Here is a 20,780-nt window from a genome sequence, read left to right as displayed (position 1 = left end):
TAGTTGAACTAGTGGAAGCTGAAATACTCACTAGTTATACTAGTAACACCTTATTGAGCTCACTAGTTAACTAGTGAGATCTAAAATGTTTACTAGTTGAACTAGTGACGCTGACATGCTTACTAGTTGAAGTGTATTTTGACTTTTCTAGTTAACTAGTGAGGCAAAACACGTTACTAGTTCTACTAGTGGAAGCCAAAATGTGCACTAGTCACACTAGTGACACCAAATGCTAATGAGGAGGTGGGTAAACACATAAATTGAGGCTTCCTATTTGCTCTCCAGTTCAAAATAAAAGATACCTACGAATCAGGACACAGGATTTTGTCCTTACTCCACCCACTTTTAACTAGTTAACATGTTGACCTGAGGAATGCAACTAGTTAACTAGTGGCAGCATGCTTCATCTTACATGTTAACTTGTCAAGGCAAAACTGTGACTAGTCAACTAGCTGAGGTCTCGTTAGACTCTACTAGCATAGTGGTGCTAAAAGTGCTCACTAGGTGACTAGTAGAATCCAAAACGTTTTCTAGTTACACAAGTAGAAGACAATTTGACCTTACTAGTCGACTAGTGAGGTTCAAAACCTGCCACTAGTCGACTAGTAAGACCCAAATTGGCCACTAGTAACACTAGTTTGTGTCTTTTCGACTTCACTAGTCAACTAGTTACACATGTCCTCTTACTAGTTAACAGGTTAGGTCCAAAAAGATTCACTAGTTAACTAGTGACACTCTTTCCGTGGCTCACTAGTTAACTAGTGGATGCTATTTGTTGTCACTAGTCAGATTCTGCACAGAACATGTAAAGACTTTGACCAAACATGTTGGACATTCTTCTTAGATGTGATGCCTTTCCTTGAACTAGTAAAGCCTTGCTCAGTACTAGTGAACAACTGTGCACAGCAAGTGAGACATTTTTTTAACACGTTGGACTTTTTTTCGCACTAGTTGACATCCTCATCACACTAGTTGGCATGTTCATATTACTAGTTCAACAAAGCTGCTTACTAGTCATCATGTTCATCCTACTAGTACAACTAGTACGGTGATAAAATTTCACTTGTTTAACATGTATGGCAGTAGCAGCATTCACTAGTTAACTAAGTGACATGCACATGTTAACTAGTAAGCAGCTTTGTTGTACTAGTAAGATGAGGATATCTACTTGTGTGGTGAAGATGTCAACTAGTGCGACAAAAAGTCTCACATGTAAAAGAAATGTCTCACTTGCTGTGCACAGTTGCCCACTAGTGCTGAGCAAATCGTTACTAGTTCAAGGAATAGCCTTACATGTAAGAAAAACTTCCAACATGTTTGGTCAAAGTCTTTACATGTTCAGTGCAGAATCTGACTAGTGACAACAAATAGCATCCACTAGTTAACTAGTGAGCCACGGAAAGAGTGTCACTAGTCAACTAGTGAATCTTTTTGGACCTAACATGTTAACTAGTAAGAGGACATGTGTAACTAGTTGACTAGTGAAGTCGAAAAGACACCAACTAGTGTTACTAGTGGCCAATTTGGGTCTTACTAGTCGACTAGTGGCAGTTCTTGAACTTCACTAGTTGACAAATTAGGAAAAAGACACCCACTAGCATAACTAGTAGACATTATGCGTCTTACTAGTCGACTAGTGGAACTTTTTGAACCCCACTAGTTTACAGATGAAGTTTAAAATATTGTCACTACCATCACTAGTTAACATGTTAAATTCAACACACAGCCAGTAGAGTTGCAGGTGCCACTTAGAAGTCAACATGTTCCACTAGTAAACTGCATGCAAATTACATAGGCGGGATAAAGACTTTTATTGGTCAGTATTCAAATGAGTGCTGAAAAGCCTTAAAGTGCCAGCTCTGGATATTGACTTTGAGCAGCAGTGGTTGCAGGAGATGTGTACATTTATTTTATTGTGTTATTATAAAATGTAATTAATTTAATGAGTTCATGCTGTAAATATAGTGCACAGATGAAAATCAAACAGATCTTTAACAGTTTGATTTAAAAATAAACAAATAAATAATAGCCTAAATAAATAAATAAATTCAAAAAAGAAGAAATATTAATATGCAGCTGATATCATAACGCACCATGACTATTTTGAAAAAGAAAGTTTTCTTCAGTTACCATGCACTGTGGAGTCTGCTCTCAATTATGAGAAACTTCAATGTTATATCAAAAGTGGAGGTTTTTTTTAAAAAAATGCCCAGCAGGTGTCGCACTGTGAACATTGACAGCATTAGGGTAGGCCTACGTGCTATCTCAAAACAGCCAGGATCAGAACAGCGGAAAAGTGACCGGACCTGCAGTTACGCTAAATGAATACAATTGTAGCCTAGGCTATGGAATTTATAAATTGATAAAAGTCCTGTTTTGATCACCATTATGTATCAAATTAATTATTTCACTCGTAGGCTGTTTGATAAGCGAGATAATGTCAGTCGGTTGTTGTGGAGAAATAAACCCCGACAGGGTCCCTTAGTCTACATCCAGGAGGACATAGGCTATTAAATGTGGAAACTGTGTTTCTGTTTTATGTCTGTGCTGTCCATTGTCTATTTGTGTCATTTTATGTAGCATATCAGGTCTTTTTTCCCCTGTATTCTTTTGTGGTCTGTGTCTTCTGTGTATTACATGTTTGGACTGCAGATGGAAATCTAATCTAGGCTAATATAAATCTGGTGCAACCATCTCTTCATTTTCTCACTAGTGCACTAGTTGCACTAGAGTCACTAGTGCACTAGTGGCAGTAAGTGACACTAGTGTCACTTACTGCAACTGGTAACACTTGCTTGAGCCAAACCTTTCTGTGGGGAGTTCTGATTCTCACAAAATGGTACAAAATAATGCCATCATTGGTGATTAGCAGTGGCACCCCACAGAAAGGTTTGGCTTGAGCCACGTGGGGTATCACTGCTAATCACTGCGGGTTTTCTCCGGGGTGTTCCGGTTTCCCCGCTCAGTCTAAAAGAATTCGATTAATTGGCTAAAACAAATAAAGAAATAATTCATAAAAAAAACTGAAGTCAAGACAATGTTTATTGAAATCCAATATGACAAAGCATGCCCGAAAGGGCTTGTACAAATATTAAAAATAGCAGTGAGCAGCTCTATCAAAACATGAAATCACTTAAAGATAAACTGCATACTTTATGGACAGAATATTTGACCCACGCAAAACAGTATTGCGCAGTATTAGAAACTGATCAAAACATGGGATGTCATGAACCACCCCAGCCAGGAAAACTTAGACATTGGGGCACTGCATATTTGGCCCCCGGGGGCCATGGCAGCCATATTTTTAAAATGACCACAAAATCAGCCCTGAATATGCCTGAATGTTGTGGAAAACTTTTTTTATGATTGCCAAGGTGTGTAAAAGCTGATTAGATCACATGATAACTGTTAGCCCCCTTTAATGTAAGGGTGCTTTATCATAAGCTTTTAATCTGAAACAACAACAAAAATCTTAAAATAATAAAGAATTATGAAGTTATTTTGAAACATATTGCTAAACATTAGCTTATATTTAGGTTAGTTTGTGCAATGATGTTTCAAGATTCATGTAACGTGATCAATGGGAATCTTAGGTTATGGCTAGCTAGCTTTGGTTACCACCGTGCCATGACCATAAAAAGTTCCACCTATTATGTCTCATCATATTTTAAAGGGAGTGAGAAAGGCCACTGATTTAAATTGCAGGCAAGGAAAGACAGTGCTGTTTTATATCAATAGGCTGCAGTCTTTTTTTTCACCCATTATTCCTGTCACTGTCCCATAGTAACAGTATTCTCATGACTTGTCCTGCTCTCTCTATGTTCATCATGAGACCCCAGCGGTCCCTTCTTTCTTGAGTCTCATATGATAAAGACAGTCCTTGAGTACACCACTACCTCATTATTTTATGGCTGTCTTGCACATCTTTGCTAAATACAAAAAAAATGTTTGTCTATAAATCTTCTTATGTTTTCTTCAAATATTCCTAAATGTGCGCTATCTAAAAATGTATCATTTTTCCTAGCTCTAACCTAGCAGTGGTTAATGCAGCAGCATTGTGGCTGCTGCTGCATTGACCACTCGGTTTTACATATGATCTATCCAGATGTAGTTGTACATCCTGTCAAAAACATTCTTGAAGATGGTGTTTTTGTCCCTGTTGGAAATGAATGTGTCTGATGAGAGCATGATTTCCCTGATAGCAAAAGACAGTCAGTGCAAACAGAATTTTAAAGGAAACCTCTGAGTGCTCATGATGAATGAGGGTCTTTTGTGGAGGCTCAGATGTGGGGCATTATCATTTTTATTGTCACATTAGAAAGGTGATATTCAGTATAGTGGAGGAGCATTCATGTATATGCAGCACCATTAACAGCCAATGGGACAGACAAGAAGCAGTTTTTTTCCCTGCAAAGGCCAGGATCATGTAATCAACGGAACAAACAACAGAATATACAAACATTACAAAACAGAGTGGTTAAGGAAATCATTTCAACAATTAAGAAATATGCAATCATTCAGCTCCATACATCACTAAGAGGAGGAGAGCAACAGAAAGGTCATGTTTGGAATCTGGAGCCATTAAGCAAATTTACAAAAACATGAACATGAGGTTTCTCCACTGATCAAACCCGCTTCAGAGCACAGACAGGAAACACTGTTTGTCCTAGTGGTGCAAATCAAAAACACAGAGAGAGACAATCAGTGGAAATGTAATACTGGACTACAGTATGAAGGTCTTGCATGTGTGCGCGCAAAGACACAGACACACACAGACACACAGACACACAGACACAGACACACACACAGAGTTCACAATCGGTCTCATATAAACCTGAACAGATTTTCTCTCATCATTTGGCTCATTACCAAAACTCCACCTCATCTGTGTCACCTCCACACACCTCCTCACCTTCTTACAACACCAGCAGGGGGCGCTAAACACTTACAGGAGAAACTGTTGATCCCTGAAACCTGAGGACTGCATTTGGATACTGGTCAGAAACAAAACATGTACTGGTCAAAAACGTGTGATCACTGTAAAAAAAAAAAATAGGAAAATAAATCACTAAACTTCCATATAGATTTTTTTCTTGTCATTTCTTTCCTTCCTGATTGACTTGAAAATGCACCAGCAGCACAAAACTGACTCCAGACACTTCCAATCTGCATCAACTACTGACAAAGGCTGAGCATAATACAGCATTACTTTTTGGTAAAGAGTATCAAATGTTGGCATCAAATATCTGCTCAGATTCTTGCTCTAACTGAATTTATTTTTCGATTATATAGTAACTGATCTCAGAATTTTGCTGTGGCAAAGTTTTTGTACAGCTGTTTACATTTGTACATTTCAGACCTTTGGTTTCGTATTTTAATAAATTAAAAAAAAAAACAATTTCACATTTCTCAAGAGTAAAGTATGAAAAAAGTAATCATTTTGGTTTTAAATGATACCCAGCCGTGCTACTGATATGAGCTAACTTAAGCACCTCACTCAATATCCCTAGTGTTCAAATAACCAGCTGATATAGATGAATCTCCAGGTTTTGACACTCACATGGCCCCAATGTGGAATGTAACTCACTTCAAGTGATACAAAAGGCTGCTATCAAATTTCTCAAATACTCATGAATGTGCAGGTTTCACTGTAAAAAGTCAAAATTCCCTCGCTGTGTTTTTTTAGACTGAATTTGTACAAAACAGCTTTGAAAGTAGCTTTTGTTCATCAGTGAGACACTGAAAAATCTGTTCTCCACGTTAGAAAACAGTAAACAATTCATGGTCATTATTTTCGTAAACTTTACGGCTGTTGCTGCAGCTTCAGCGGGCAGTTGAGGGGGATCGGTGTGCAGGCGCTTCTGTTCAGAAGCGCGCAGTGAAGGTGGAGAACCGGCGTCTAGCCTCGGTTTTGGTCACGACTGGAGGAGGGCGTCTGCGCTGGGGGCCTTGTAGAGGTATTTCCAGATGGCGTAATAGTGCACAGCCGCAGCCAGCGCCACGAACACATGCCAGATGGCGTGGGCAAAGGGGATGACGCCGTCGCTCTTGAAGAAGAACACACCGAGGCAGTAGATGAGTCCACCGCAGGCCAGCTCCTGAAGGCCCTCTGTGTTGCTCTGTGCAAAACAAGGGGACAGAAATTAGATATGGTATGTTACAAAACAATCCTCCAGGTATCTTCATATTAAAATCTACTGACCAATCCACTGATGCGTGATTGGTGGAGTTAAAAAGCCTCCGACAAGAGAAAACAAAAGAAAACTATTTGTTTTTCACATTTTAAATTGTCAGTAGGATTTAAGGACTTTTCACATGCACAACAGAGGGGAAAAAACAAAAGATTTCAACAATATGCCAAGGAGGATGGGCTTAACAACAGCCCTTTCTATACTGAAAACTACGCTGAATTTATTGTGCGGAAAGCTGGTGTTAAACTAAGTGCAGAAGTAAATACTCTACAGACATATGTATCGTACATATGTACATGTTTACTGGGTGTGTCTTAAAAGGAATGAGAAATTTAGTTTGCTATCCATTGTGCACATGCAATAAATGACTTTGTTCTGTTACATAAATTGCAAAATGAGCACAGGGCTGCTTCTATATACACTGAAACCACAGGAGGGCAGCAGAAATAAAACAGATTTGTTGAAGCTTGGTCAACAGTGGCAGCATCTTATCAAGCAACAAGATTCCTGCAAAACCTCGTAGAACAAAATCTGCACTTCACACAACCCTAAAAATGCTATGTTTGTTACAGATTTAGTGCCACGATGTGCTGCATAAACTCAGACATTTCTTGCTTGCTCAGTTCACTTTCTGATATGGATTACAATTCGCCTATCAATAAAACTAATCAGCATTTTGCTGTGAACTCCATGAGACGTGCCGAGGGGCCCTGCAACAAGAAGAGGAAGTAAAACACATTCATAACACCTCGACCCTACTGCAGCAGCCTGTTGGGCGTGGTGATATAGGACATGCAAATAAACTGTATGTGAGTGTAAATATATAAATAAATATTATCATTACCATTGATGTCACTACTGATGCAGGGAAAAAACCCATCATCAAATAGAAGGCCAGCTCAACAACTTTATACCTGTGAAGACAAACAAATACAACATGGTCACCGGCATGGTCGATGTGATGCAAATTCAAGAACGTATCAGGCATAAGCTAAAGAGGAGTGGAGAGGAAAACAAATCTTCATAAAAGTTTGGAACAATGTCGGCTATTTTCTGCTTTAAATAAGTGATTTTTAAGCCAAAAAGAAATTCAATGTTTTAAGACCTTCAGACTGTCTCTTAGCAGCTAAATGAGTGTTGTGACAACTTGGTGCACAGGGCAACGCTCAGGGCGTAAAAGGTGTCAACACTCTCAGTAAGGGTGCATTATAATGACTGAGCACGAACAATTAAATAAAGCACTGAAAAACTTGACAGACCTGCTTTAAAACTTTTACTAATCTGCTGAATCTGAACAGATCAGAACTTGATGTACGTCTAAACCAAAACTCACATGCTGTTTAACAGATATGCTTCAAAAGATACTAAATTTAAGACTAAGGCTACGTCCACACCGCCTTTGCCTTAGAGTGCAATTCCTTTTTATTGCTCAGATCTGATTATTTTGTTTAGCTGTGCATATTAAATGTGGTGAATATCAGATTCCAGTGTGAACTGGTCATGGTCCTGAACTGACCTGCATGAGCAAAAAAACAATAACAAAGATGTCACGTGCAGCACTCTGTAGTAAGGAAGTAAGCATGGGAGCCACTGAAGTCAGCGCTTACAATTTCATTCATAAATTGATATAATATGAAAGTGTGCGAATTCATTAGCAGGTGATAACAAGGATGAAGAACAGTGAGCCAAATTAAAAAAAATAAAATAATAATCATGCCATTTCATGGAGCAATGGCTGTTACTTATGGATGTAGTGGTGTGTGGATACGCAGTCAGAAACAGGAGGATTGTGATGTTAATGGCCTCTCTTACAGAATTCACCCAAAAATTTCAGGATGGCAAGAGTCACTTTTAACTACATCTGTCAGCACCAGTATTCACCGACTGACCCCTGCCAGAGCAGAAAAGTCATGAATGTTGATCCAGATCGACGTAGAAGTCGCATGAATCCCAATATGACTGTTCTGACTGAGGTCACAGTGCAAAAAATCAGCCCTGCATCTCATTTAGGACCACATATAAAAGTGACCCAAATCAGAATTAAAATGATCAGATTCCATGTGAATTGAGCCGTTCACCTTAGAAAACGAGATTTCACGTTTGAGCTGCAATCAGTGATATTTTGGTACTTCCTCTTAAAGCAAGTTTATTCATTTATTTCTTGTTGGGATTGTCTAATCAAATTTTTTTTTACAAATTTGTGCAACACAGTTACAATGGGATTTTGTGACAGTACCAACAGATGTGTAATCCCAACTCTAAAATTCCAAATATCACACACATACACAAGCACTTGGTGATGCACCTGTAAACTCAACTCACTTTTCATGATAATTGAAGACATATATGGTTCCAGCAACAGCCATGAGCCACACAAACCAGCGCATGTGTGCTGCTAGTGGGCCCAACTCACGCAGGTTCAGCCTGAGTAGAGAAAGAAAAACATGCATCTACATTAAACCTCCATTTATAACAGCAGCCCCTCTGAATACGTGCTGCCCTCTCGCTGACACTCACCAAGGTGTGTAGGAGGCAGCAATGAAGAAATAGATGACCACTCTGTCACACATGTGGAAACACTGTTCCATAGACCTAAAACAAACAACAAACAAGTTACTCCTTATTTACTCAAGGTCACACACAAGCTGGAACATTATTTGCATGTTCTTATGGGGAAAACCCTCTGCTTTAGAGGAAGTGACATCATGTTTCCACAGAGGGAGTAAGTCAAACATAGGCTTTTTTTTACAGCAGACATTTTGACTTGGCTGTAAGAAAAGCACAGATGTTGTCAGTATGGCTGTTTAGCAATTCTTAATACTGTTTTGGAGCTGAATGTATTTCATTTAATGTTTGAATGTCTGCTTATGTTTAGACAACATTTAACATTTGAGAGCTTTGGCTTATTCTGGAAATTAAAAAAGGATTTTTGTGTTATTAAAAGTAAGTACTGACAAACTGTTTTGGCATTGGTACTAATACAAAAAACAAACATACAATACCCAGCCATACTCGTTAGGGTTATCAGTATGTCCAATATCATGCTTCAATGAACTAATATCATCTGCCATTATGGCACTGCCTCTGTATGGAGGTATTTTTGTGTCTTTTTGTTGCAATCAGATAAAACTGTTTTGAGAGCATATTTCTTGAACTGCAATCAAAAATCAGGTTTGTAAGTAAAAACATATGATCATTCTGCTTATAAATCAGTACTCTTTGCTTGCAAGTTAAAAAGTTTTGCTTGCAGATCAGTCCTCTTTGCTTGCGAGTTAAAGTTCTGCTTGCAAGTTCAACTGCACTTAATGGGCGGGGCCTACGTTGATGGATGAGAGAAGAGTTTCTATTGGTGGGTTTGACGTGGCTCCATACAGAGCGGGCTACACCCATGATTCCCTCTCTCCCACTGGAAACGACAGTCAGCATTACTGCTACACCCCGGGGCATCGACGGTACTGACCGTTACGCCGTTGAATAGTTCTGCCCTGGCTAAACAAAAGCAATCTACATGCACCAGTTCAAATAAAACATATGGTGCTATTATTAGGCCTAGTCCACATGGACCCGCGTACTTCTGAAACCGTGTATTATTCTATGCGATTTGGCTGTTTGGCCACACGCAACCGCACTTTTGGGCCCCCGAAACCATGTTTCTTTGAAACCGGAGTCCAGGGTGAAGTTTTTGGAAGACTCCGGTGCCAGTGGTTGCATATAGCTAGGATAACCACAGTATTTTATTACCTGTCTCCATTGTTTGTCTTTTCTAAAAGTTTACTAACTACTAAAATCCCACATCCTGTGTTAAATACAATGGGTCTCATTCATGAAACGTGAGCAGAAGGAATTTGTGTGTAAACTGTTCGCAGACGGAAATTTACGTGCGTGTCCGCATTCATCAATATTTTAGTAGCTCCGATCTTTTCATAGCTACTAACAAAATCTACTCCTGCTCCTGACCACTCGTAGTGCTTGTGTAAATTTAGTGAAGCACATAAATATTGCTTGTCACTAATGGAAATTACAATTTTAACTCGTATTGCGCTCCGTTATGCACATAATACACAGATGCCTTTGAAACACGTAATCTAAACATGACAAAATATTAAAAATATAACACATTTAGTTAAATTAGTTGGCAAGTAGCAGGTTTAAGATCCAGATTAGGTTCATGATTGTGAATTATCTATGTAAATCGACTCAATAGATTACACGTTCTTTCTACATGTTGAATGATGATAATAAAAATATCCGTAAGGACGACAGCTGGATCACAGCCTCTTCGGCCTCGGTGCCTGGGTTCAGCAGGGGCAGCTGAAAGAATTATTTGAGACAACACGTGTTTTTGTTTTGTTTTGTTTTTTTGTGGCTTTTTGATCATTTGAATGAATAAATCTGATTTGAAAAATGTTTAATTTACATTGTATAAAACAGAGCTTTAGGCTATTAAGATTCAAATAATCTGAAGACAATGCATACAAAACTGCTGTAGGCTATATGTTATCCGTATCATTTGTTAAAATAAATGTTAAATAGCTCTACATTCCGACAGCCATCACTGATTTAGAGTTTATCCATATGCACAAAATAATCTCTGGTTTCCCGTTCCCACTTCATTCAAAACCCCACAAATGAATCTTCTGTTTGTTTGGTGACCACTACGCTATCAATGATGATTTTCAGAATGTATTAGGCTTGTCGCTGTCCCAATTATGCCAGCGATGCGCTTGTCTGCAGCAGATAGTTGTGACTGTGAGCCTCCTCCTCCTGTGGCTGCTGTATTTTTTTGTGTGTGTGCTTATGCGTTTCTTTGCCTCCAGTTTCATATCAAACCATTTACGCTTCACCTCTGGTTCTTTGTACGACGGAGACAACATTAACAGCATCTGTTACCTTCCTCCAGGCCTTCGCTTTGCCTGTCACACCACTACTAACTGAAGAAAATAAAATGTTTTTTCTTAAGTCCACTTCACCCAAAATTATTTCAATCTCCGCTTCGGAAAAAGTCTTTTTTCTTTCTCTCTCTTTCTTTCTTTATGCCATGACTGACAGGTCGACTGGATGCACCTACACCTCCTTATATGGTGGTCAATGGCTATTCATGGGCGGGGATTTATGCTAATTGCTGATTACCGGGAGCGCGCTGTCACTTTACGATGGATTGGCATTCATGATCATACACACGTGTTTACGATCAAATCTGAGTTTCCCGCGGCGTTCCTGAATCCAGAGTAGGTTTTTAGTAGCATAGGCTTTTATGTGCAAATCTACACACAGATTTACTCACTTTTCATGAATGAGACCCAATGTATCTTAACTATATTTACAGTGCAGCTTGATTCTGCACTATGCACTTAGCCCCTATGTCAATGTTTACCATTGCTATGGCAACAACTGACAGCTGACGTTAGCGTCAGTTAGCTTAGCTCAATCGTCCGACAAACAATAACCCATAAAATTATAATTCAACATATTTAAACAAAATCAACAACAGCTACCAACAGTTACAGTCCTTACAACCTTAGCTAATGTGTTGTCACAGGTTAAATTGTCAAAATTAAATTAATAACAGCTTAAATCCCTGAGGAACTACGTTAGCATTAGTGACGGTTGCATCCACTCTTATGCAGTTACCTTACGTTACAGTTCCCTCAAACAATATCACGAAGCACAATACAAACTATATAAACAAGTCATCTATTAAGGGTACACTACTGATAAAATCTGAAGGTGCTTAGGTGACATTTACAGTAGCCTACCCACCTGAAAGAATAAATGAAAACAAACAGTGATTTTGCTGGTCTTCAGTAGCTAGCTACCCCAACTACACTACCACGAAAGCAGTGACGGGCCTGCCAACGGAGGTTCTGGATCCGGCCAGGTCGGACCTCTATTGGCAGGCCCGTCACTGCTTTCGTGGTGGTGTAGTAGGTCGTTCAGGCGCCTCTGAATTTGAATTAGGTCGCGCTATTTTTGTGGATCAGGTTGTTTTTATTTTCTGCACTTCCCTATTCCGGTATTGACTCTGATTTCTGATTGGTTAAAATGGCCTTTCCGTTAGAAGTTACATCGCCACCTACTGCTTTGGCATATGTATCATATTTTTTTAATCACACCACTCGTATTGATGATTTTTTTTTGGAAATCGGAGCCCGAAAAACTTCAGTTTCAGAATTGATTTTTGCCACAACTCCCGCACTGAATTCCCAGTGAACTACAGAACTCCCATATTGCTTTGCAAGCGTACTAGGCTGATGAGTAGAATTTAAGAAACAGACATGATGTTGCACACTCTTGTACAGTAGGTGGCAGTATGCACCTTTAAATTGTTTGCAATCCGCCAACCAAGAGAAGAAGAAAAGAAAATGCTTTGCAAGCTGTCATTCCGATTGAGACTGGCCAATAGAGACGTGTCTTACAGCTTTCAGTTTAGGCCCCACCCACCAGATTCAACTTTTTACTCGCAAAACTTTTTGACTTGCAAACGAAAAAAAAAGACTCGCAAACAAAACTTTTGGATTTGCATTTTTTAATCAATCATTTTTTACTTGCAATAAAACATTTTTTTGATTGCAATATTGATACTTTTGCTCTCAAATCTTTTTTTTGATTGCAAACCTACTGTTTGATTGAATAATAAAGAAACAAATGTAGCTCCATACTTCTGACAAGCTTTTAAATCTATTAAACCAAAGTGGAAACAAAAACAACAACCATGGTAGGAAACAGCAGAAAATTTTTGTTTCTTTAACAAATACAAACTTGCAAGGTTTCTGCTCCACAGAATACCAAAAATATGGCAACAAACTATGAAGTTAACACTTCATCATTCACAAGAAACTTGAAACCAAAAGAGCCATGGAGGGAAGCTAAAAAATTTAAAGAGATGAAAATATCCATGTCAACAGAAAGTTTTCATTGCAGTGTCTATATTCCCAGAGGGGACTAGTGATGTGTTGGTCGTGAACGAAACGACTCATAGAGCCGGCTCTTTGAAGTGAACGACGGGAACCAGCTCCTGCGGGGTATTCCAGGTAAAAGGTTCAACAAACTCTGAGTCTAATCCTGAACTCTGAGTTGACATACCCTGAGCTGGGAAACTCTGAGTATCCGGTTCCAGAACAGCTGATTTGAATTAGTTCAATCAACTCTGAGTAGGTACACCTTGAGTTAAGCGCGTGCACAACCACAATACAAAAACCATCATCAGTGGAGCCCCGATACCTCTCGTCACCATGGAAACCGGAGAGAAAAAGCGATCAACTTATTTCACACCTGTGGAATTGGAGGTGCTCATGAATGCCTACAGTGAATATGAGCATATATTTCGTAAAAAACGTAACACCGCTAAAGCTGCCAAGGAGAAGCGGCATGTGGAATTTAGCAAGCAGTATCTCCTTCAAAGGGATGTTGGTGGCTTAGTGGATAGAACAGGCATCCCATATGGGTTTTGCTGCAGCGGCCCGGGTTCGACTCCGGCCTGTGGTACCTTGCTGCATGTTGCTCCCTCTGTCTCTCTCCCCTTTCACGCTTAACTGTCCTGTCAATTTAAGGCAAACCCAGATATTCATTGGGGAAAGACAGCACATCTAAACGGGGTCTGAAGATCCTCTCCCAGCATAAAGCATTGTGAATTAATTCTGCCTCGATATCGATGGGATTTCCTACATATAGACAACCCATGTCTGTCTGCCAGCTTGCTTCAGGCTCGGCAGTAGGGAGGAGACAGGGTGAACTCAGGGTTTCTTATAGAAAACCAGGTTGGGTTCACAGAGTCAGTTGCCATGGTGATTGACTCAGAGTTTGACTTACCTCTCTTTCTGGAACTGAAAACCCAGAGTTTCCCTCATTTCAGGGTCAACAACACACTCACTAAAGCCGCTTTCTGGAATACCCCTCTGATTGGGAGCTGCTTTGGGGGTTTTTTTGTTTGTTTTTTCTGTTCAAGCTGCACATGATTGGTCAATATGTGTGGTGTTGTTTGTGTGTCCGTGGTGAGCAGAAGGCGGAGGCGCGGAGGTTACAGACACACACAGCACAGTGAGCACATGAACAGGAGGGAGGGAGACAGAGAGAGAGAAAGAGAGCAGGCGCTACAGAGAGACAACATGCTGGAAAGGTAAAAAAGTTGAGAAAATTAATACAACAGGAAAAGCAGTAAAATTTGGAATCATTTCAGTTACATTGACAATACAAGGGCAGAGTGTCTGCAAGATTAAAATCTCATATCCAAACAACCTGCACAGGCACATGAGAACTGTTCATCCATCAGTGCAATTGGAAGAAAAAAGACAAGCAAGCGAACCTGCTATTAATGAAGGTGCCAGTGTGTCTACTGCAACTGCTGCTGCAGCTTTAGTTATATTCTGTTGTGTGATTCTGTAAGCTTCTCTATGTTGTTTCACTGTAAATAGTTACAAGTTTAGGATAGTATAGTGTTTAATAGTAAAAAGCTAAAAGTTTAAAATAGTTAATTGTTTTTTTGTACTTTATAATTTATTTTTTGTAGCACTCTGTAGAGTATATAAAGCCATATAAATAATAAACATTTGATATAATGCTTTTTTTTTTTACATTAGTAATTCATTTTACACATAATTTTACATTATTGTTGGTAATAAATAAATTTAAGCAACAAAAATCTGAGGAGCCTCTTGGGAACCGAAAGAGCCGGCTCTTTTTAGTGAGCCGAGCCAAAAGAATCAATTCCCATCACTAGAGGGGACGCTAACATACTACTCTGAAAACTCCAAATTACAGACCAGCTGCGCTGTATCATTGCATTTACTCTAAATATTACAGATTGATCGTGTCACTCTTTTGTCTGTGTCCTCATGCATTATGTACATGTTTTTTTCAAGTCAGCCTTGGTTCTCTGCCAACATGGTGATTCATCATGGCGCTCCTCCTCACCTCATGTGGCTCTTCTTCCAGGTGATGATATGAAACACAGTGGAGACCAGGAAGAGGGCACACAGTCCCATGCCGTACACCCAGGCAGTGATCCTCTCCCAGCCGTTATCGGACAAACGATGCAGCAATGCCATGCCCACGAAGGCCGGCACAATGAGGAGCTAGAGAGATGGAATGAAACCATTAAGACAACATACAGATCAGTTTCTAGTTATTCTAAGCTACTGTAATATTTATAGAGAAATAATGAGGCGGAGCAACTCTGAATTTGAGATCAAGTCATCTACATTAAAAAATAATTAATTCCAGCCACTCACAGCATGGGTGTAGCAGTTTGCAGCATGCTCATAGCAGGTGGGCTGGTAGCGGCAGTTAGCAGAGGCCCGTCTGTTCATGAACCTGAAACACACACAAATGCACAAAACAAATATAAAATAAATAAGAGAGGGCTGACTGAGCACTGTATCACATCTTACCAAGAAAACTGTCATTCTGATTCTGTCCATATCATAAAAGAACTGACAGACTGAATTGTTGATTAAAGCACCTTAACTGTATCACGGTGCTTTGCACAATGAAGGAAATAAACCATCAGGGTAAATATATAAGAGATGTGTGATAAGGTTTAATAGAGCAGCCAGGTCATATTAATCACAAAATCAAACAACATGAGAGCACTCGAGGAGGCAGATAAGAAGTGAAATAACAGAGAACATAAATAACAACTATAATCTTTACCGAGAAATTAATTCTATACAGTGGTAGTGCCTTTTAATGACATGTACCCTTTGCTGGTTTTAACTGGCCTGAGATGTAATGACTTGACCAAAATAATACATTTATAATGTTATGCTAATAGCATATTCATAACTATGCTTAAGATAACTATTCTTGTGTTGACAGACTATATTAAATGCATTACCATTTCACATAGTACAGGTTATTGTGCTTACATTGGTTAACATTGCATTTAGAGCTGAAAATAACAATTGCCATGATCATTTAATTGTCATTTGATGATATAATCACTACAATTCAATTTCAACAATTTCCTGAAGCCAAAGATGACATCTGAAGGGTTTGTTTGGTCCAAAACCTAAATAAACTCAGTTTACAGTGATCTAAACAGAGAAAGGCAACAAATCCTCTTGTTCCAGCTTCACAGATATCAGAGAACAAGCTGCACTTTTCCTTTAAAACTGACTTTATGATTATTATAACTAACCGAATTTATGCCATTTCCTGTAAGTGAGTCGTTAATTACAACCTATTTTATTCTGTTTTATCTATGATTGTCTGCATTGATTTTAACTTCTTTTGTTCAGATGATACAGCTACACAGCAACTTAAATGATCCTGTTCCTCCACCTGAGAGGAAAATAGGTTTATGCTAACGGACATGAAGAATGAGGTAACATCAACAAACCACCACTGACATTAACATGATCAAGTAAAAACAGCAATCCTGGCCCGACAGCCCAATATATCATTTTTACAGTCAGTGATATTTTAGGATTTCACAAACCTCTGAAAGCTGTTCACTCTCTTCATTTCAGTGCCTTGTTCACCACAGGAAGCAAAGGGGAAAAATCAGCAAACGCCAGCAAACAAAAGAGCTACAGAGCTCTGCTTTACTAAGGGAGGAATAAAACAATAAAGTGTCCTGACAAACCAAAGGAAACGGAAGGCCTAGCATTAGCTAGTCGGCTAACGTTATGCTACTCATTAACGTTAGCTAACTTTCACTCCAGCTACAAGGCACCGGCAGCATCAATACTCCTACTACAAAGGCACCATTTTAGTCTTTTTCTTAATACCATTCTGTCACAAATACTGGCTCACTGCCTCGTCTTTGAGCTAGAACTATCCATGAGCACCGAGCGGCAACCAGGAAAAACGAAAAAGACCCCCACAAGCGAGCAGCTCCGCCGGTCAATGACAGGCAGCTCCCCGCTGAGCCGCTCAACAGAAAATGTGATTTCTTTTTGTGCCTCGCTACCAACCAGTGGTGAGATGTTGAGTGACAGCGGTTTGAGCCAATGAGCAGTGAGACGACCGGCAAAGTGGCCAATCAGAGGTTAGATAGGCGGTGTCCTGTAGGGGAGCGTGACAGTGACATTCTGAATATGCAAATATTAAAGATTGAAATAAACATATAGGCCCAGCTATATACATAAACATAGAAATACATAGAAATTGGTTTGGTTCTTCTCAGTTTTCCGTCATTTTCTTCACCTCGTTTTCTTTTCTGTAGTTGTCGGTCGTGATTTCTGTTTGTTGTGATGTTCAGTGACCCGTTTGTAATTGTATTTACATGTTTTGAAGACTTTACCACCCCCCACTTTAAATGTTATGTCATGTGTACAAAGCATTCCTTTACAGAAGGAAAATAAGAAAATAGATGCAACAACAAATAACACAGACATATTGCTCTTATTTAGCCTGCATAAGTTATAATTATTTTACTATAGTCCAGCCAATCTAACTAAAAAATGGGCCCAACCTAGAGGAAATGGCAGTAGAAATGTTTCATAGATTTTGTTGGTTCATCATATATTAAAAGTATACCTTCAACATTCTTTTTTTCAAGGTCACAAGCAAAGTTTCAACAATTTACAGTAAGATGGTCTGGGTGATGATGTTAACATTGGGTGGTCCATGTATCCAACATATTTAAATTTTTTATTGATTTTTTTTTTTTTTTGGATTTTATATACTTTATTAATCCCCCTGAGGGGAAATTCAATTTTTTCACTCTTGCTGTAAATTACACACAGGTCCGAAAGACACACACATGCACAAACAGGACCTATACATGCACAAAGTGGAGAGATGTCAGAGTGAGGGGGCTGCCTTGGTCAGGCGCCACGAGCGGTTGGGGGGTTCGGTGCCTTGCTCAAGGGCACCTCGGCAGTGCCCAGGAGGTGAACTGGCACCTCTCCAGCCACCAGTCCACACTCCATATTTTCTCCGGACGGGGACTCGACAGGCGACCTTCCGGTTCCCAACCCAAGTCCCTATGGACTGAGCTACTGCCGCCCATTCTTGTGTGTTTTCCCAAGTTTTTTGGGGTCAATCCTTTCAATAAAACCCCTTTAAGAGGATATTCTGATGTATTATACCTGTATTTGGGGTACTGCTACCCAACAACCAATTTTTTTTGTCAAACTTTCCACTTACAGTTTGTGCCACACTGTTGCTATGGGTGTATCAGCATCTAAACTAGGTATAAATTATTTTGTATATATTTTGTATCTACAACTTCATCATTGTAAGTTATTGTTGTAAGTTTGTAATGCACAGGAGGTGAAGGGTTGGGTTTATGTGGAGACACAGAGTGTGTGTGAGAGCTGACTGGTTCTATTACCAACTTTTCTGCTATATTCTATTCAGCTAGTCTCTCAGTATCTTTACTCCTATGTCATCATCTTATTTTTTTCATTCACTTTAAACAATTTATTTAAAGTTTAATAAATTGCAAAAGCAACATGAAATGCTGTGCCTCATGATGATATACTAGAAAAATACATCCTGTATATCTTAGATGGGATGGGATAGGAAACACTTTCAGTGCAATACTGGAAACTTCTATTTGCTTCGATCGAAAACATTATGGGAAATCGGTGGTGATCGTGATTTTATGGGTCCATGTCAGAATTCTCACTAATTGGTGCCACCCAAGGGCGCAAATTCTAGTTTGGTATATGAAAAACTATTTATCTCTACATGATATTTCAACATAATAGCCATTCCCAAGTGGCAGCTTTGTCACAGATATCAACCATCAATGGCACCAACAGTTAAAGCAAAGAATGGAAAAGCCAAGACGTGTTTCAAGTTTGGTCTCCTTTAAGGTTTCAGTCTGAGTGCTCACAAACAAATTTGTATGTGCAGAAAATGTAATGAAAATTTGCTTTATTACCTCATTTCACTGACTTTGTTTGGATTCAAAAAAGCACATAATTGCACATATACATTTAGAAAGAACATCTTAAAAACAAATGTTTAGACATAAATTATATTAAAATATCATGTTCAGAAGCAGAGATATGCACTTCTTTGTGTGATGCTATGACAATAATGACACAAATTTTGAGCCCTGACATTACTTTGATCCACTTAGTATATAATGGTATACTTTTAATACTTTTAATACTTTTAATATATTATTTGGATGTCCCAAGAGATCAAAAAACTTTGAATGATTACTATTGCAGTTTTCCTTGGGTCAAACCAAAGATTGACTGGACTGCTACTGCTTTATAGGTCAGATGCCATTAGTAAGATTTTTAAATTCAAAATCCTCCTCCACCCCAACACTTTTATTGTCTTTACATCTACAACTGCAGAATTGATTACTTTATAAAATGTTGATAAGTGAGTAGGAAAAACAAAACAAGAAAAAGGGGTTTCTCACAATCTGTTAACTTTAAAGTCACTCTTAATAATGACTGATAAGTAATCTACGAAGCATAAGTAAATGTCTCATTAACCTTTAAAGGTTAAGTGTGTAGGATTTAGGGGTATCTAGTGACAAATACAGGATCTAATATTCATAATGGTTTAAATTAGTGTATAATCATCTGAAACTAAGAATTGTTGTGTTTTCGTTAACTTAGAGCGAACCCTTTATATCTACATAGGGAAGAGGTCCTCTTCCATGGAGTCCACCATGTTGCAAACAAACACTGACTCTACAGAGGGTCTTTCATGTTTTACATGGAGATAAGGGGAGGCAGGGGAAAGGGTATACAGTTGCAATCTGCAACCTCACCCCTGGAAGTCCCTAAATCGTACACACTACTCCTTAAATGAAGCTATTTTATAGTTCAGGGTGTACTCATGCACTGTTTGTATGTTTACTTACAAACAGTAATGTACCACAATTCATATATATCCCACATAATCATGAGTCAGTTATTTGTGTATAACCCACGTAATCGTGAAGGCTGCGATCATGCAACACATTCTCACTCTGACTTCATCATATACAATTGCTTGATCATGGACGTCCACATTGACATATGGTGTCCTAGGTACCCTGGGTGCATTTGTTATTGACGTTCTGGGATGCCGTGTTAACTTCAGCCTGTTGCATGCATTGTGTCCTGTCAAAATACACTTCAGTTTTCACAGAGAATGTACAGTTTGCATAGAGTCTCTTTCAAAATAGATGTACTAGGTCAGTACAACACCCCAAAATGACTTGGTTACAACTTATAATTCACATGGTTACATTTAGCCAACACGTACACATGGTTGGGTTTAGACAACAAAAGCACGTAGTTAGGTTTAGAAATAGATTAGAAGGCTTGGCTTTACAAAATAACAGACCCATCCACCGGCCCTCCTGCCGGCCCACCCAACTCAGACTTTTCGCCCCCTAGCTTATGTTGTTGTCCAGCTGCATTTCCCCCTGATGCTGTCAGTCGCCCTTACACAATAATAGAGACCAATCGTTTATCACACTGATGTAAAAGGACAACCTTTTCATAGGTGTCTCTTGCGGAAGTAACTCCCAAAGCGCCAGTATCCACCAACTTTGGAACAAGACTGGGTTGGATCATGGAACCAGTGCGCTGATGTGAGTAAAGAGGGAAGTAGTATAAAGAGTGTCACAACAAGTTAGGATGAAGTATGGGTCAAACAAACACAGGACTCTCCCCCAGGAGACTGGTG

General features: G+C 39.2%; 1 protein-coding gene across 2 annotated transcripts in view; it reads right to left on the bottom strand.

Moving 5' to 3' along the window:
• Window positions 1-4,288: 4,288 nt before the first annotated feature.
• The window catches only part of mmd (monocyte to macrophage differentiation-associated), a 28,744-nt gene continuing 12,252 nt past the window's right edge, over window positions 4,289-20,780 (bottom strand). Inside the window, exons 1-7 of one of the 2 annotated variants that reach the window (XM_033645159.2) lie at window positions 16,627-17,082; window positions 15,419-15,500; window positions 15,102-15,262; window positions 8,709-8,783; window positions 8,514-8,615; window positions 7,036-7,105; window positions 4,289-6,119 (exon numbers count right to left, since the gene is read on the bottom strand). In XM_033645159.2, the coding sequence (XP_033501050.1) occupies window positions 5,916-6,119; window positions 7,036-7,105; window positions 8,514-8,615; window positions 8,709-8,783; window positions 15,102-15,262; window positions 15,419-15,500; window positions 16,627-16,652 (720 nt within the window). In that variant the 5' untranslated portion in view covers window positions 16,653-17,082 and the 3' untranslated portion in view covers window positions 4,289-5,915. Of the gene's footprint in view, window positions 6,120-7,035; window positions 7,106-8,513; window positions 8,616-8,708; window positions 8,784-15,101; window positions 15,263-15,418; window positions 15,501-16,626; window positions 17,083-20,780 lie in introns of those variants that run through there. The other variant, XM_033645158.2, reaches the window with a different exon arrangement.

The sequence above is a fragment of the Epinephelus lanceolatus genome, chromosome 18 (assembly GCF_041903045.1).
Source record: "Epinephelus lanceolatus isolate andai-2023 chromosome 18, ASM4190304v1, whole genome shotgun sequence".
NCBI classification, from domain to species: Eukaryota; Metazoa; Chordata; class Actinopteri; order Perciformes; family Serranidae; genus Epinephelus; species Epinephelus lanceolatus.
The sequence above is the reverse complement of the archived record's forward strand: the minus strand, read 5'-3'. Positions and strand labels throughout refer to the sequence as shown.